Source organism: Tetrao urogallus (assembly GCF_951394365.1).
Source record: "Tetrao urogallus genome assembly, chromosome: 4".
Lineage (NCBI taxonomy): Eukaryota > Metazoa > Chordata > Aves > Galliformes > Phasianidae > Tetrao > Tetrao urogallus.
The window spans coordinates 42,981,810-42,998,317 of NC_136817.1; the positions used below are offsets into that span (position 1 = coordinate 42,981,810).

The 16,508-nt window shown below is 35.1% G+C and overlaps 1 protein-coding gene across 1 annotated transcript; it reads left to right on the plus strand.

Annotated features, from left to right (window-relative positions):
• Positions 1-498: 498 nt before the first annotated feature.
• FGL1 (fibrinogen like 1) lies at positions 499-16,014 on the plus strand (the record flags this gene model as incomplete). The annotated part of the gene is made up of 7 exons (XM_079534060.1): positions 499-564; positions 4,823-5,003; positions 9,402-9,561; positions 10,183-10,280; positions 11,365-11,453; positions 11,986-12,173; positions 15,855-16,014. 7 exons carry the CDS (start codon positions 499-501, stop codon positions 16,012-16,014), a joined length of 942 nt encoding a protein of 313 aa, XP_079390186.1.
• Positions 16,015-16,508: the final 494 nt, after the last annotated feature.

Consider the following 16,508-nt stretch of genomic DNA (forward strand, 5'->3'; position numbering starts at 1 on the left):
AAAAATTACTTCCATCCTTTCCTGGTACACAAGTTGCACAAGAGATTTTCCTTACTTCAAGGATAACTAATTAAATTCATATTCTTACTACTTAAATTTAAGAGAGGCTTTCATCCTAATTTTAGAAAACCAACAAGGAATACTGTCCTGCTTTTTAGAGTATTTTAAAGGGCTATTTTTTTGTTTCTATTTCACAGTAATTTGTGTCTCCTTGTAACCTTCAACAACAGTCCTGAAATTAGCAGAAACCTCTAATACATAATAGCCTAAAAGAATAGCTTTTATTTCACTCTAAGTTGTGTTTGATTGCACTATTTACACACTACAAAAGCATAAACATCCTGTACTTGTAAAATACAGGGATATAGGGATATAATTACAGGTTAATTAGATTATTTCTAATAATATTTGAAGATACATAAAAAGTGTAAATATTTAGCTTTAACACTTACATTAATTACTGTTTCCTTTGATCCTCTACTTCACAGCTTTGAAAGAATGAAGATTTTGATAGTGATTGATTTTCTCCTTGCAGTTAGCTTGACAGCTGCCACTACAAGCTCTGTAAGTTATATTCACTGTGTTTAGGCTTCCTTCTAAATACTTCATACCTTATTCTCTGTAGTTCTTAGAAAACACCTCAACTAGATTTGATAGCCAACTCTTTGATTTAAAAGATAATACAAAACAAACCTGAAGAACTGGGGGGGGATAACCTCAGCATTCAGTGGAGACAAGTTTTTGATACAAAAAGCAAAAATGGGCACATAAATATACAACAGGGTATAAGTAATTAGGTAAGAGCATCAAATAAAGTAATTTAGTTTGTTTGTTTCTGGAACTAGTATGGAAAAGAATACAGTGGAATTGCTTCACTACAGAGGTATGCATTAGTACAGAAACTATAAGAAAATGCACTGAACGCAGTTGCTCCATTTAGTGGTAAAGGTAACTCAAAGTAACACCTTCAGTTTTGAGCATTACACCTACAGACAAGCAATACTCAGAAATTGCTGGTGTGTAATGAGCTCGGTAGCTGCAGAAGTAGCCTACTAATACAAAGAATGAATGTTTCTGTTACTTTTTATCTGATTGATTAGCCATACAACTTCTCATCTAAAAAGATCCACAGCTCTCCTTTGTTCCCATACTTGCATTATAATTTGCACTAAAAAACAATGATTGTGGTTCCTTTATCTTCTGAAGCCTTTTATGCCTTCTTCTACCTCACCAACAGAAATACTAAAACATGCTCATTCCACCAAAACACTTGTAGCCTCACCATAATGCTATAATATGATAGAAAGTACAATGATAATAGCAGAGTAACAAAACCCTTAGCTACAACAAATAAAAACAAACCCAAATATAACAACAAAGGGGAAAAACAAATAAATAAATAAAACCAAACAAACTGCTTACCTTCAGATGATCTCAGATAGGCAATAATCCCCAGCAAGACTCCCTTACCTCCTCTGCTAACCCTTAAATGAGGTCTGGGAAGAGGTGGATCCTGACTCCACCCCTTCCTGTCACTCAGGTATATTGCATGCACCTGAGCTCCCCTAGGTTGGTCCTGCCCTCCCACCAGGTGCTCAGTCATTATTTTGAGCCATGACTTAGCATTTCTGCTACAGTCACTAATCCTATATCAGTTTTGGATGTCCTTCCTACTTTGATATTAAGATCCCAACAGTCAGAGACCTTGCAGATTGAATTGTTGATTCAAAATTACCGGTGTAATTACTGAACTTAGAACTCGGTGAGCATAATTTCTTGTGGCATATTTTAGCAGAAATACAAAGTCACAGCTTGAAAGAGTGATTGAGCACCTGGTGGGAGGGCAGGACCAACCTAGGGGAGCTCAGGTGCATGCAATATACCTGAGTGACAGGAAGGGGTGGAGTCAGGATCCACCTCTTCCCAGACCTCATTTAAGGGTTGGCAGTAGAGGCGTAAATATCTTGTTGGTATTCCTTGTCTATCTAAGGTCTTCTAAGGGTAGGTTGTCTATTTTTGCTGTATTTGGGCTCATCCTTACTTGTTGTAATTGGTGACTGTGTTACTCCATTATTGTTGTTGTGCTTTCCATTACATTACAGTGCTTTATTTACTCTGCCTTGTGGAAGCATTTTACTTGCCTAACTGCTTTTATAATAGGGAGTATTTGTTTCTGTAATTGTCTTTGTCTATAAAATGAAGAAATCTGCTAGATTTTAATAGGTGATTACTCAGGAAAAGGTATTGCTATGAAGTAGGCTTTCTTTCTTTTGATACTTCAGCTAAAATGTTATAGGTAGCCATTGATAGTAAGAATTGAGAATGTTCCAAAACTATCTCTAAAAACTTGTATTCTAGTATCATTTGAGATTTTTCTTCTAAGTTTATTTATAGTCTAAAGATAGAGGACAAGAATGCTTCAAATTAAGTTTGTGTGTATTCACGGTTTTTATAAGTTATTTTGTTCTATGTTACCAGTTTTAATGAGAAGACTCTAGCTGCTAAGTATTTCTTGCAACTATGGCGTCAAATGAAGATTGTGATTATACAGTAATAGTTTAAATATGGGACTGCATATCCACAAGCAGAGCTGTCAGTAATTGTTAAGTAATTGCTTCTCAACATGTAGTGCAAACAGTTACTTCACTGAAACAGAGCAATTTATCTTCATTTTATTTTCATACTGTGGGCTCTATTGTCTGCTGGAGACAGTCACAATCAAATTCCAATTTTTAAAATATTTCACTGCTATAACAGCTTTAATTCATATCAATCAAAAGCAATAGCAGCAAGTTACAGCCTGTTAAGGTGTTTTATAGTGGTACACAAAGCAGTACGCTGGGGGTAGATTCTGAAAGATTTTAAAGGGAGTACTTTAAAATAAGATGGGCCTCTAGGGATTTTAGGTCACTAGATGATTTTCATAATTCCTTCCAAAAACAGTCACTTACTAAATTGTGCCTCTCACTTTACAACTTCTCCTTGTGGTTAAACATTTTAATGGCTTCTCAGGATTACAGTAGCAAGTAGCTGGAGCCTGCAGGCAAGTTTGCTGTCAAAACTGGTTAGTATGGGTAGCTCAGCTGCAGGGAGGTAGCTGTGCTGCCCCATCCTGCCACCTGTATATATCCTCTTCTTTTATTCTACTGTATGTATTAGTTTGCAGTTTAGCAAGCATGTGATAATCTGCAGCAGTACTTACAGCAGAGGCCTATACTCAATATCATTTTGTCTAGCCAGCATGTGTGGTCAACACACTTTTTCTATGAGACTGAATATTACAGTCAAGTGGACCATGATGGTTTTGAACCATTTTAATAAAACCATGGACGTAAATACTTTCAGCTTCAAATACTTTATTGAAACTTACCACAGAATCACCAAAGTTGGAGGAGTCCTTCAAGATCATCCAGTCCAACCATCCACCTATTACCAACAGTACTCGCTAAACCATACTCCTCAACACAAAATCCAAATGTTTCTTGAATGCCTCCAGGGTCAGTGACTCCATCACCTCCCTGGTATATACTATCCACCTCCTGATGTTAACTTACCAAGCTAATTTCTTAAGTTGAAAGTGAATTGCATTCTAGTATTCAAAAAACAAATTATCTTGCATGTCAGCAACGCATTGTCAGAAATAACATCATAATAGTGACAGTTTGTGTGTATGTTTCATGGCAGTAATAGGAGTTCTCCTGATTTTTAACTAGTGCTACAAATAAATTATGAGAAAATTCCACATGAATTAAAAATAAAATGCTGTTTCTTATCAATACTGTTAGCTAATTCAGAGTCTATTCTTGAAGTTGTAGAGAACTACTAATGTTACTACAGAGAAATATCCAACCAGAACCATGTTTCTGCTGCATAGAAATGTGCAGAGCTGTATCAGACAGAAGGAAAAAAAAATCACTTCAGCAAGAAAGTGACAAAAACATTGGTGGTAGTGTTTGTGAAAAACAAATGAAGCCTGAGCATGATGGCAATATACTGATGCTGGTGGATATAAGTATGCTACTTCAGATTTACCTATTCCTTAAGTGTGATATGGCAGTGTTGTAACATACTGTAATCTTCCATATGAATGGCAGTTGTTACAGACCACATTAGCTCATGTGATTAGAAGGTACAATCATATCAGAACTGCAGCATCCTCCCTACTCTTGCATGGCAAAATTATGTGCACAAGTCACAGTACAATACTGGCTTTAAGCTGTTATTTTTCATGAGTATATTTGTAGTTTCTTAGGGGCTATTTATTTTAGCAAGACAAAAGTGCTCTAAATTTTACAATATTTATGTCTTATTGTTCTTATTTGTTCCTATGATCTTATCATTCTTATCATAAGAAGTATGTGACATAAAAGCATTTAAAAATAATTTATTTAAAAATTTAACATTTAAAAATAAAAATGAACAATAAAGTTGAAAAAGTATAGATGTGAATTTATTTAAAACTGTGAATTTTAGAATCTTAATGTTAGCAGCATTTTTTTGTGGATAGTAAATACCTGTAAATGATAAGTTGGCAGGAAGTAAGTGATCATTACGATAGGTTCAGGTGTGTAGTATGCTGAGTCCCATGTGCATGTTTACCAGTGAGAACTGGTAGCTGAATCACTAAAGTGAATTTGTTCGTGGCTGCACACTCTAGAATACCAAATCACTTCAAATAGAGGTAACAGTTGGGGTGGAAATCAACATAAGGTCTGTAGGGAATTGTTGAAAAGTACTTCGTTCATATTAGATTTTATTTTCTTTTTCATATGTTAGACTCAACAAAAAGTATTTTTTTATAATAAGGTGCTTTCCTTTCTAGGATCTACAGAACTGTTTTCAAGAGCAGCTACAACTTCAGGCCCAGGTGAGACTTCTGGAACATCGTGTGAAACAGCAGCAGTTAAAAATTATACAGCTTTTAGAGAAGAAAAAGATACAGTACAGTGACAGAGGAGATGAAAACAGTGTCATTGACTTGGGAGGAAAAAGACAGTATTCAGGTTAGAAATGAAGCTATTCATTTCTGTTCACTGTAGTGATACCCGGAAGCTTTAGCACAATCAGATCCATTGATGTATTGTCTTACAACTCACAGAAAATTGTTTGTTTCAAGCACAGCGTTTATCTCTTATTTAGGCCTGCTGTCCTGGGGGAAATATTTCCATCTCATGATATAAATGAAATCAGGATTGAAGAGGTTTATTAATTTATTAATAGTGCATAATTAAAAAATGATCATTGAACAGTACATTTAGAATCATTATCAGCAATAAAACAGAGAAAAAGGCAATAAGAAGGCATTTACAGAAGTTAGTAAACTATTACAGATTTTTAAACATCCCTTAACTTATCTCAAGAAGTTCTAACACACAGGATTTAGAACTGTTGCTCTATCTCAGTTCACATTTACATTCTCAGGGCCCCAGGCACACACTTGTTCTTGCAGAGGTGGGTTACTCACAACTGCTCTGGAAGTGCAGATTCCCCAGTTCACACACACCTCATGGAGATGGAAATATGAGTGCAATGGTTTGTGTACCATCTTGCAGCCTGCAATCTGCTAATCCATGTTTCAGTGAGAAAATCTCCTGGAAGTTCACATACAAACATTTGATTTCTAAGATCCTACTTATTGTACCCTATGTTGTCAATCCAGTAGCCTGCAAACGGGCTTTTTGTGGTGTTCACTGGGAAGGATTAGGTCTGGAGGTAGGTCTTGATCTTGACAGAGCAACTATTGGAAGTGTGAGATCTGGTTTAACTGGTTAGTTGTCTAGGTATCTTATCCTCATCTGTACACATTTACACATTTCAAGCTGATTTTTCTCAAAAATAACCTGGCAGTTTCCTGGTTGTTTAATGAGCTTTACTGTCATTTTCAGAAAATATCAATACTTGCAATTTATTATTTAGCATTATCAGTTTAGAGGCAATAATTGTGTGTGAGTACAATATTTTTTCAGAGACAGCGTACACTCACATCTCTATCGTGTCAGCCGTTGTTACCTTCTTTATGTTACCAAGACAAAGTTGTACAAACACCTTGTCATCTATGATAACGCAGAAGGCTGTACTTGATACAAAGAGCTATACCTTTAAAGTGGCCTAGAAAATCCACATTTTGATTTCTATTTTGTTCAAATGAAATATGATGAAATTAGATTACACAGGAGGTGTTATATATGACCTACTCATATGGTTGGTTTTTGGATAGATTTTAAGATGATTTCTTTGACAGAGATAGTCCCAAAAGCTTAGCTATCTTAAAGTCCTTTCTTTCTCACCTGCAAGCAGTAGTCATTTTGAAGTTAATGCTTCTCTCAATATAAAAGAGAATTCTCATTTAAAGGAATACTGTAAATAAAAAACAATACCTAACCATAAGATACAATTCTATTGTTATCTACAATAGTAATAGTTCTGGTGGCCCATTCCCCATAAAATAAAACCAATTGCAAATTATGCTGGTTACTGGGAGAAATTAGTTTCTGTGGATTAGCACTATGAACAGAACTGTCTTCTGTTAGGAAAGTACAAATCATGCTAAAGAATTGTAAGTACAGCACCACTGGAGTTTTAAAGCTTTCAAGCATTCCCATTTAAGAATGCTTAGATGAATTCTTAGAATTATTAGAATTCTTAATTTGTAATTATCTGTTGTATGTGGTAAAATCATTGTTGTAGTGTAGAATATACTAGGCCTAGTAGCTCCTATAATTAACTTCAGAATCATTTCCATTAATATAGACAAGGCAGGTGGAAAAAAATTATCTGGAAAGCCTTGGGGGAAGGAGATAAAGTGCTACTACCCTAAATCTACAGAGATCTTCCAACAGCACATCTTAAAGCTTGATGTGGCTAAACATTTGTAGAAGATGCTCAGAGTGCACTTACTAATCCTTCTGCCTTTAAGATGCATAATGTAATGTTAATGACTGTCAATGTTAACAATGTATGACAGTCTTGCATAAAATAGCTAATAGTACAAGGAATATTAAAATATCCTTTGTTGTGTTATCAGTAAAGATGCTCTGTTGTAATATTACTCCTACTTTAATATTAGAGCATAGTGTTTTGTGACTTTTAGCCTTGAATGAATGTTCGAATCTTGCTTGAGAGCTGAAAGCTTGATTCCACTTGCAGAGTAATTTAAATCAAAATATTTTTGAAATTAATTGAAATATAATTGGAATAAAGAAATAAGAGACTTTTGTCTTTCTAGACTAGTTAGAGACTAGTTAATTGTATGAGAGCAATACTTCAGCATATATTAAGTTCTCCATATTCTGCTAATTAAGTATCTTGTTTAGAAACAAGATGTCTCTGCAGAATAGGAAAGATAATGAGAAGGATGGGCACGTGGTCATTAGTTTAATTAGTTTAGTTAAATAGAAGATGCTCAACATCTAAGACCAAATCCCAAATTCAGAAAGGCATGTACAGTGTTCTTGCAGAATATGGTACATGAGGTACATAGGTATATGTTATGGTATATATATATATAGGTATGCAGGTATGAGTTCTAACCTGTAAAGTCCTGAAAGCATCCATGTGAGCTTGCTATGATGGTGTCTGGACCTCACCTTAATTATATTCTTTATGTTGCAATAGTGACCGACTTAAATTCAGCTCAAGACATCACTGTTTCTGGAGGTGTAGAGTCCAGGTTTTAAATTGGCTTTGTATCCTCAACAGCGTTTTGATGGTGATTGGGTCCCTCGACAGTGGAAGAAGGCAAAGTGTGTTAACTTGTCATAGCTGGAGTAAGGCTTAAACTCTTCTAAAATAATATTGTTTGGATTTTTTAAAAAATAATAATAGGATTGTAAGTAGACTCTGGGGGTCTGATTCTTGGTTGGTGTTGGTTTCTAGTTGTCCTGTGCTGAAGAGTCTAAACTTCTAAGATACTCAATACATGGGTTTGAATATAATTGTAGTGCTTTTGCTTCTGGAAGAAAATACAGCATATAAGAAAGCATGTAATAAAGCACCACTGAAGTAAAATTAAAAGCTGTTGTAAGTCTGACTTCAAATTTTATCTCTATTTTTAATTACGTATTCAGCATCCTGGAAGACACTTTTGTTATTATGACTAACTTCTTTGTTACTGGAAAAAAAAAAATATTAAAAACACATTTAGCTGAAAGGTTTTTGTCCTTTCTTAAGTGTATTTTTCAATTTTCTTTAAATTGATTCTGGATAACAGATCTAAGTTATTTCTGGTTTCTGTTGATTATTTTTTTCACTTTCCTAATAGCTTGGTAAATGCTTTCCCTTGTTGATACTGCATTATTTCATTCAGGCTGCTGTTACATTTTATAGGTCAATAAATCTGGATAATTTGGAGCTATACAGTGAGGGAAGAATTCCACAGTAAATACACTTGCTTAAAATTAAAATACACCTAAGTATTTTGCTTACCTACTGAGAAAATAATGGATGCAAGAAAAGTTATTTTCTGTAATCCACTCAAAACATTTCTGCAGAGACATCTTATTTGTCATATTTTAAATATTTTAAATATTTTTTGGTATAACTTGTCCAAATCCTGGCATAGCTATTTGTTTTCATTACAAGCTCTTCGTATTTTCTATGTCTAGTCTTCATTGATGCTTTCACTGAGAAGAAATGTTGTAGTTCATGAAGTTCCAAACTAGCCTGCAAGTTCAGCCAACATGTTCTTAAAGAATTCAGGGAAAATCTTGCAGTTAATCAGTTTCACTTCTGCCAGGAAAAACAGTAATGTTGAAAACTATACTGCTTTCCTGTGTGACTGCTTGATGGTAGATTACATATAAACAAATAACTGCTTTCATTTCTAAACTCCTTGAGGGAAAAGAGATAAGATGGTATGATTGCAGTACTGTTATATTTTCATGACCTCTGAAATGCTGATTTACATGGTGATTAGTCCTTGAAACCATTGCAGGCCAGACTGAAAAATGGTATGAAGCCAAATTTAACATTTTAGACATACATAACACTTTTTGTAGGGTAGACTTCTGTGTATATTTGGACCTGTGTGGTACAAGGGACAACAGTATTAGGTCCAGTAATTGTTTACTTTCTAACACTGGTAATTCCATACTGTCATATTTGGCAATTCTCCTGTGCTTCTACATCAACATCTTTGTTTCTGAAGATTGCATAGCTTATATGTAGGAGAATTATGATTGTAACAGGATTCCAGTGTGGATTACACCATTGTAAATTAAAATGGCACCACCTAACCCAAAGGAATTGAAGCCATAAAAATGTATTTGTGAGGTATTTGCTTTCTATTAGCTTTTTTTGTATGTGCCTCTTACTTGATATGACTTGATTTCCCTTATTGACTTTTCTGTTTTGCTAGTAAGTATAGAACTAAACACTGTATTCAATGGATGTTTTGTGAACAGACTGTGCAGAAATCTACAGTGATGGCCACAAGCAAAGTGGATTTTACAAGATGAAACCTACCCACAGTCCTAATGAATTCCTGGCCTTCTGTGACATGTCTGAAGGGGGTGGTTGGACTGTTTTTCAGAGACGTTCTGATGGCAGCCAGAATTTCAATAGGTAGGTACTAGACTCGGTCATTAAAATTGGAAACAAACTGGAGAAACAATAACCCAGAAGGAGATAAGTTACTGATTAACTTCAGAATTATATGGATAAACTATCTCAGATAAAAAGCAAAAACAGTGATTCAGTGGGACAGCCTCCAGATGAGGTAACGTTTTTGGATCTATCACAGACTGCCTGTATGATCCAGATCAACTCTTAGTTTAAGTTACCAAAGTATTTAAGATGTAATTTTTTAAAAACTTTTATTCTAGCATTGGTCTTGTTGGACTTGGTGCAGTATGCAGAATGTAAGACAGAAAAATAGGTAGCAGAAGACTAGTAAGATGATCAAGGGCTGGAGCACTTGTCCTATGAGGACAGGAAGTGGCTTCTTCAGCCTGGAGGAGGGATGGCTGCAGTACAGTCTAAAAGCAGACTGCCTGTGTCTACAAGGAGGTCACTAAGAGCTGAGCTGTTTGAGAGACTGTTGAGAAAAATAGACTCCTTGCCATGGCATCCTTAGGTTTCCCTTCAGCTTTAATTATTCTGCGGTCTGTGATTGTATGACAAAATAAATACTGAAACAAACTTATTTTTTTGCTTACTAAATTTGTTATTTATACTCATGTACAGAGGCTGGACTGACTATGAAGAAGGCTTTGGAAATTTTGTTTTGACTAATGGTGAATATTGGCTTGGAAATAAGAATCTTCATTACTTGACTAATCAAGGTAAGATTTGTGTTGTGATAATAGTTTTCTATTATTTCTGCTCCTTTTCTCTTTCCAGGCCATCTTATTGTTAGCATGAATCCTGAGTTGTTTGTTAGTCTGTATGAACTGTAGTTTAAAAAAAAAATTAAAATATTCTCTAACGAAAGCTTGAAAGCTCTCATCGGACCAATTGGATACAGGGAGATCCTTCAAAACAGGGAACAGTAGTCAGGAGCATACCTTAAAACAACTCTCTACCCATTTTGCAGTCAGAAATTTACATGACTGCATATGGTTTTATGTGAAGGTAAATCTAGGCTTCTCATCTTTATTAGGCTAACATTGAAAAGCTATTTCGATTTTTCTAATAGTTACTCAATCTACGACAACTTTTGCTTTCCTATAGAGTGCTGAATATACAAAAGCTACCTATTGACTTAACCAGCTAATATGCATGGGGATCACTGCTGTGATTGCTTTACTATTACTGTATATTAAAGGTAGCTCAGGTCTGTTCAAATATGCTGCAAGCTATGCTTATCTACAATTTATATCGCAGCATAGGTAAAGGCTTTGGGACTCAAGGAAGTTTACAATGTTAGATCAGTGTAGTGGGAGATATATATATACATTCATTTCTATTTCCACTTACATATATAGGACCAGATTCTCAGGTCCTGTAAATGGACATAGCTGCTAGAATCAGTAATCTCTGAACGCTTACACCAGCATGTGATCCTGGTTTAACTCTTATTTTCAGAGTGTAGAAATACTGTTTTCTTAAGTGTATGCGTATTTATTGATTCTCACTATTTCAAATGCCTTAATAATACATAAAATCCATAAGGCCTTTTTTGTTTACATGCCAAAATCTATGTTAGAATAAAGCTAAAACTTTCTAAGGTGAATTGTGTGAATAAAGAAAAACATAGCAAGATGTTACTTCAAAAGGCATAATGAAAGAAGATTAAAAGATATGATACAGATAAGATTTATACTAAAAACATAATTAGTATTTTAATATTCTACAATAATACTCTGTTCTGAGAAGTAGCAAGATAGGCTAGTTTTACAAAAATATTTTCTATTGTTATTTCTTAAGGAAACTATACTTTAAGAATTGATCTAAGTGATTTTGAAGGAGAACGGCGTTATGCACAATATACAAGATTTGGAGTTGCAGATGAAAAGGTAATAAAATAGTTGATATGACTGGTGATTTTAATGAAAATGTGACTTAAATAAGCAGGTAATAAACATACATGTGCCTTTATTTTCATAAAGATTTATGCTGAGCATTGTTAAAAAGTATTCTTTCTTACAAATGGTTGGGATTTTCAAGTATGTCATAATAGTGGTTTATATGGATGTACTGATTTCATACCTTGTGGAATTTGTATGAATCATTAGTTTTAGCAGTTATGGATGCAAGCATTTTTCAATTGATATTGTTATTATCAGAAATAATGGTGCATAATTTCTCAATATGTACTCTACACCAACTAATAGCTTTTATTATTTCTACATAAAATTACAGAATGCTTTTTACCCTGGTAAGCATCTGTATATTCCTTTATTCACTAGCACAATGTTTCAGTGGCATGGCACTCCTGGGCACATGAATAGTAGCAAATGGAATAAGTTAATTTCTTTGCAGATTTACTCCCTGACATACTGAAGGCACATTGGATTACTTTTTTTCCTTCTTCACAATTTTCATTAGCACTCCTATCAGATGAGCTGTGGTGAATACTCTGGTACAGCTGGTGATTCCCTAACTGGGGGGTTTCATCCTGAAGTAAAATGGTGGGCTGATCATCGCGGAATGAAATTCAGTACTAGAGACAGGGACAATGACAACTATGAAGGCAATTGTGCTGAAGAGGAGAAGGCTGGTTGGTGGTTTAACAGGTATTTTGATTTTATATCTGCATTGTCTTTCTACTTCACCTGTATTCATGCAATATCTGCTGGAAGATAAGTAGAAATCATTACGTATTATACTTGCAATCTGTCCTTGACCACTAGCAGACATTCCAGTGCTATTAGGACCGAGATTCACTTACTGCACTGACCAAGCTTATCTATGAAACAGTGTTTCTCATAGGCTTTGTCATTCTGTCAAGGTGGAGACAATTCTGTCCCTTCAAGGAAACTAACATTTACATAAATAGGTCATGCAGATATGTTCCTGTTGTGCTTCATTCTTGTATTTCTCCTGTGTTTCACTAGACCAGATGTGGCAGTACTGATGAATAGCTGATGAGTTAAGCTAGTGCTGGGTTAACAAGCAATATATATATATTTTTATCTGTTAACACTTCATTCTTGTTGTTCCTTCTATACCAAGATGGGAATATGCTCACTCAGTTTCTGTCACTGCACGCGACTGGACTGAGAGGAAAATAATTTTAAATAGGTTTCATTAACAGGAATTTTAAACCCTACTTACCTATACAATAGCAATTCTAAAAGGAAGACTAAAACTGATAATGATAGCATCATATACATAGGCAGCTCTATTGTTTCACATACTTCACATACAAAATACAGCCATATAATATATGAACAGAAATGATCGGGGTAATAGCCTTAAAATACAGCTCAGAAAAGCACACTACTCTCTCATTCTGATCTCAGTTCACTGGGCAAGAGCTGCCAGACTGAATCAACTCCATTGTTTCTCTGTGTCATCCTTTGTTCCTGTTTAACTGCTTATTTTCCGTAAGTTGTCTGTGACCAGCACTACTGATACTAAGTAGCTCCTGGCTCAGAGTTTCACAACTAATAATTTTAATACATTTTAGGGGTAGTAGGTTGGCAGTGTTTGAGGCATGCAGAAAATATTCACATGTAGTCAAATGTTCTTGCAGTTCTCATGAAAAAGAAGATATCAAAAAAGGGGAAAATAAACTGTGGGAGATACTTTACCCAAGATATCACTGGATTTAGAGGAATCCACACCTTGGATAGTATAAAACTGTGATACAGTGAATAATCACCCACTTAAATGATTTTTTTTGTCTTTTAAAATCTTAGTTTTTTTAATACTGGATTGGCCTGTACAGAAGAATGATCTCTGCAGAAGTAGCTCTACAACAGAACTTGACAGTTATTAATACCTTGTAGTTGGTGTTACATAACTACTAAAGATAGCTGACTCCTACCAGGCTAGTTCCTATTATGGATACGTATCTGACAAAGTTAAAGTGACAGTACATCTAGAGAATGAAAAGTAGTAGTGTCTTGCTATTGACTTTATGTTAAGCTTGCTTAATAGAAAACTGAAAGCTGCAAAATATTAGAGAATTGTAGTAGACTGAAATCCTGAAAGGCTCAAAGAAAAGAAAGCACTCAGTGCACAAGTATGTCATGCACAGATTAGCAAACATAGAAGAAATTAGTGCTCTTGGCTGGTTTGTGTAGGAGCTCCCAGTTGTGAAGGTATTTTTTTTGTAGCCAGCTCTATGCTATCTACCCTGATGAAATATAGAAACACAGATAATATGAATACCAAAGGATGTGATACAAGTAAGGTGTAGAAAATAGCTCATATCTCTTGATTCAGCTCTGCATTTATCATGGACTCCTGCAGAGAGAACATTCTTCTGCACTTGTTTGTAAGCAGAGATTTCCAGCTTGGAATTCACTGTGCTAGGTTCTCTCTGGTACTACACTCAGCTTTCCTTCTTCCAGGATAATGCAAAGATCAGTAGGTTTAGAACTGCCAAGGAAGAGCTTACAGGCCCATGTGGACATGAGCTCATTCTCTCTTCAGCATTCCCAGTTTTAGTTGCAGACTGCATGTATGACCGCAGTAGACTTGGCAGACATGTGGCCACAAGTCTCAATCAGGCTCTGTGTCTCACCAATCTTCTGAAGACAGTGTAGCTACATTCGTGTAGGGCTGTGCTGGAGTCAGTAAGTCCAGGCAGAAATTTAAATAATTCTTCAGGGAACAACTCCATCTATCTGTATCTGTCACAAACTTTATATATAAAAAACTCGGACAAAATTTCAATGGATAATTGAGAGTTGGCTGTACTTCTGAAACTACCGCTGTAGGGTTTTTGGCTTTAAAAATTAGCCTGTTGGAAAGAATGGAGGTGCTTATGCTAATGCTAACTTTAAGGTGACTACTGCCTTTTTGCTTCAGAAAATTGTATCAGTAGTCATGCCAACTGTTTTTGCACTACAGCCAGTTACTTTAGTCTGCCTCCAGACTTTTACAAAATATATTTTTGCCATTAGTGCCTCCTAGCACTAATTAAGGGTTATTATGGTCTCACAGTACTGCTGACAAAATCAACTTCTGACTGTTTCCATCAAAAGAAGTAAAAGAGGATTTACTGATTACAATTCTTCTAACAAAATCATTTTTGATTTGAAGTGTTTAAACAAGGTGCTGTCTCAATTCAGAATTTGTATGGCTAGAAAGATTGTAAGGTCTGATACAAGTTCATCATTATTAAAACCAAGGTCACTTTTGGTATCTGTGATTTGTAAGCTTTCAACCTATTTTTGTTAATAAATAATTCTAAATTATAAGCACTGAGTATAATTATAAGCATTCATGTATGAGAATTTTCCTGTGAGGCTTTTATCCCTCTATTTCATTTCTCAAAACTGTTGTTAATAAGGTGTAAGCAAAGCCAAGATTTGCCAGTAAAAATATCCATAAGCTTAATTTGGACTGTTTTGTTTTAATGTTTTCTGAAGTCTGCTTTTGTAATACTGTGGTGTCTGACAACCAGATATTAACAACATAATATTAACAACACTTATCACAAAATCTTGAATTGGCAGATAAGTTGATTTATTGCAATGTACTGCAGAAGAAACAAATACTTTGCTCTCCATATGAAGACATGAAAGTGTAAACTTACTCATTTGGTTTCTACAAAAAAGTAGTATCAAAGTTGAGCTGGTAGCTAGACAAGCCTTTAAGAGTTTTGCTAGGTTGGCTAGTTTTGTTCTCAGTTAGCATATTTAACAACCTGTAACAGCATTTCTGTTTCAGTATGTTAAACAGGAGTTCAGTCAAATAGAATACCTGTTCTGATGACTCATGGAAGTGGTATAGATCTCTTAAACTAGCTGTGAGATGTAATGCATTTTTAAATAGAAATCAACAGTTTGAAAGGCAAACTAATGGTGGTATTCCTGTTTTGTCATGTAACACACTATGTACGTAACTGCACAACATCAGAAGGGCTGCCCTGGAACATTAATAAGCAACACAACATTTCTTTCTCAGAGTATTTCTTGTAGGCTCTGCTGCTACATGTGACGTGAAGGATTCTGGAATTATTTTTCATTAAGACAGATTAACAGGCAGAACTTGGAGACCCACTAAGTTCAGAAAACTTGTAGAACAGAAATAACTTTTGTTTCAAAGATGTTAAGAGTACTTGCAATTGTGCCCTAATTAAACTGTTTGTGTGTAGGGGCAATGTAGTCCACAGATGTAAATTTCTGCAACTGTCAGACTGGGCTGTTACCAACATAGTGAATTTTTATCTTGTGGAGAAACTGAAGTGCTTGCAACTTTTAGATGGGATCATATTTATCTTTTCTTTACTTTTCCACCAGGTGTCACTCAGCCAACTTGAATGGTTTGTACTACAAAGGTCCCTATACTGCAAAGACAGACAATGGAATAGTTTGGTACACTTGGCATGGGTGGTGGTACTCCCTGAAATCTGTTGTAATGAAGGTCAGACCAGCACACTTTGAACCAAATATTGTTTGAATATTTTATTAAGATTTATCTTCTGGCAAATGGATCCAAAGTAAAACAGATGGGTTATTACCTATGTCTATAAATATCTAGAATAATTCCTCTGTAACTAATAGTTTTGAGATGTAAATGAGAAGATATGGTTTATGAATCCATATGTACAAGTACTACTGCTAATGTGCCTACAGGATTATTTCTTTATGGCAGAGTTTGCCTAGGAGAAAGGATATCTTTATCAACATGGAGAATTTGTCTTGAAAGGTAACTAGAAATCCTTTTACTTTTTTAATAGAAAAAATGTATTGTCACTATTATGTCTCAAAAATTAAAATGGATTGCATTGCATCCAAAAAGGCAATTTAAATAGAACCTTTAAGTTTAGCTTCCTTGTGGAAGTAGCTTCTTCAGAATTGTAGCAATTACAATCAATACAGTGGGAAAGACATGCAGCAGAAGTGTCATGATGGAAAGACTGGCACAATAGAAAGGTGCTATAAAGGAAGGGA